The sequence below is a fragment of the Rhagoletis zephyria genome, unplaced genomic scaffold (assembly GCF_001687245.7).
Source record: "Rhagoletis zephyria isolate East Lansing unplaced genomic scaffold, Rhagoletis_zephyria_1.1 Rzeph_scaffold_00131, whole genome shotgun sequence".
Classification (NCBI taxonomy): Eukaryota; Metazoa; Arthropoda; class Insecta; order Diptera; family Tephritidae; genus Rhagoletis; species Rhagoletis zephyria.
Genome location: NW_016157215.1, coordinates 67,524 through 69,478, shown reverse-complemented (window position 1 = coordinate 69,478; position 1,955 = coordinate 67,524). Strand labels below are relative to the sequence as shown.

The window sequence follows — 1,955 nt, the reverse complement described above, 5'->3', positions numbered from 1 at the left end:
ATATTTGGGTAATCCCTCAAGGTTTCGAGGATAATCGTAACAATATTCTTATTTTTCGTCTAAAAATTATTGTAAATATCAATTTTGAGTGAATAATCTTCAGTAGTTACTAAAATATCGCAGTTTTCGTATTTCTGAAAATTACCGTTATATGGGAGGTAGGCGTGGTTATTGTCCGATTTCACCCATTTTCAATACCATCCGTCCTGCGCCCAAAAGAAGTTCACGTACCAAGTTTCGTTAAGATATCTCAATTTTTACTCGAGTTATCGTGTGCACAGACGGACGGACGGACGGACGGACGGACGGACGGACAGACAGTCACCGCTTAATCGATTTCTCTTTTCATTCTGATCATTTATGTATACATTTGTCTATATCTATCTCGATTCGTTTTGCCTGTTACAAACAACCGTTATGTGAACAAAGTTATAATACCCTTGTGCACAAGTGCGCTCGGGTATAAAAATAATTGTTAAAGAGGCACCAGTTAATAGTGGTTAGAGCAAGTAGTTTTCAATAATAACACTATGAGGCAATGTTAACCCTTTCAATCTCGAAACAATTTACGCGGTACTCGACATTTTTGAAGACCCCTTTTAATTTGTTGTGCTATAAATATGAAGTCGTAAACATTTTAAAGATTTAAAAACATATCACTTATGATTTGACAGAATGTACTGAATGAAAATTAAAGTTTTTATCAGTGAACCAATTAAATGGCAGGCACAGTTAGTAAATGGCTTTGAGAACTAAGATTTTTATTTCTATATAAAATAGGAATGTCAGTAGAAAAAGTACATCGATGTTTTTCTCTGATTCTATGTATCGAAATGCACATCGAAAAATTCAGATAATGTTTCACAACAAAATATGATATTAGCAAAATTGTACAAAATTTTAAATAAATTACTACAACCGAGCTGATTATGTTTCTAACGGAAATTTTTGGAGTCATTAAAATTTTTTGGTCAAAGTCACTTCTCTGATTTGTACAATTGAAAAACTGGAATGACGGTTCAATGTACTAGATATGTAAGTTTTCAAAAACATCGATGTATCGATACATCGATACACCGACTATTTATACATCGAGTGGAAAATTTTCGATGCATCGAAGCAAAACATCTATATTTTCGATGCATAGATGTTTTTCCGACATCCCTTATATAAAACGTCAAAAGAGAGATTCGCCCGAAGCTCCTATATAGATTGCTAAGGCCGGCCATGTATCAATTGAGAAAGAATATTGCATACAAATTTTATATATAAACTTTTCTCCTTTTTCAGAACCTTTTTGATGAGCATTCACAAACTTTCATCAATAAATGGCTAGCTAAATTCGGATATTTATGCGAATATTTGATTGACCACCTGGAAAAACAACATATCCTCGCCATGTTATCTCTCATTGGAACAGTCGTGTTCATGTTTNTAAATGGCTAGCTAAATTCGGATATTTATGCGAATATTTGATTGACCACCTGGAAAAAGAACATATCCTCGCCATGTTATCTCTCATTGGAACAGTCGTGTTCATGTTTGCTGTTGGATATATTATGGTATATTTTGTTCGAGCCGAAGAAGAAAGCTTGAAAGAAAGGGGACAGCTGAAAGGACATCCCAATTTTTGTAAGTAGTGTCTTAATTTAACTAAGCCTAAATGTTTTTTAAGCGCCTTTTAGCGTATGACATGATAAATGCTAACACAATCAGTTTTTTTTGTATAATCTCACTTGTTTAAGTATTGCATCTTTTAATTTAAATCAGCAATGATACGTGTGGNAATCCCAATTTTTGTAAGTAGTGTCTTAATTTAACTAAGCCTAAATGTTTTTTAAGCGCCTTTTAGCGTATGACATGATAAATGCAAACACAATCATTTTTTTTTGTATAATCTCACTTGTTTAAGTATTGCATCTTTTAATTTAAATCAGCAATGATACGTGTGGGCA

The 1,955-nt window shown here is 33.2% G+C and overlaps 1 protein-coding gene across 1 annotated transcript in view; it reads left to right on the top strand.

The window, feature by feature from the left end:
* l(3)80Fg (dnaJ homolog subfamily C member 16 l(3)80Fg) overlaps positions 1-1,446 on the top strand; it is a gene marked incomplete at its 5' end in the record, with an annotated part of 406,562 nt that extends 405,116 nt beyond the window's left edge. Inside the window, one exon of the mRNA XM_017637441.1 lies at positions 1,291-1,446. Within this exon, the coding sequence (XP_017492930.1) occupies positions 1,291-1,446 (156 nt within the window). The remainder of the gene's footprint in view (positions 1-1,290) is intronic.
* Positions 1,447-1,955: the final 509 nt, after the last annotated feature.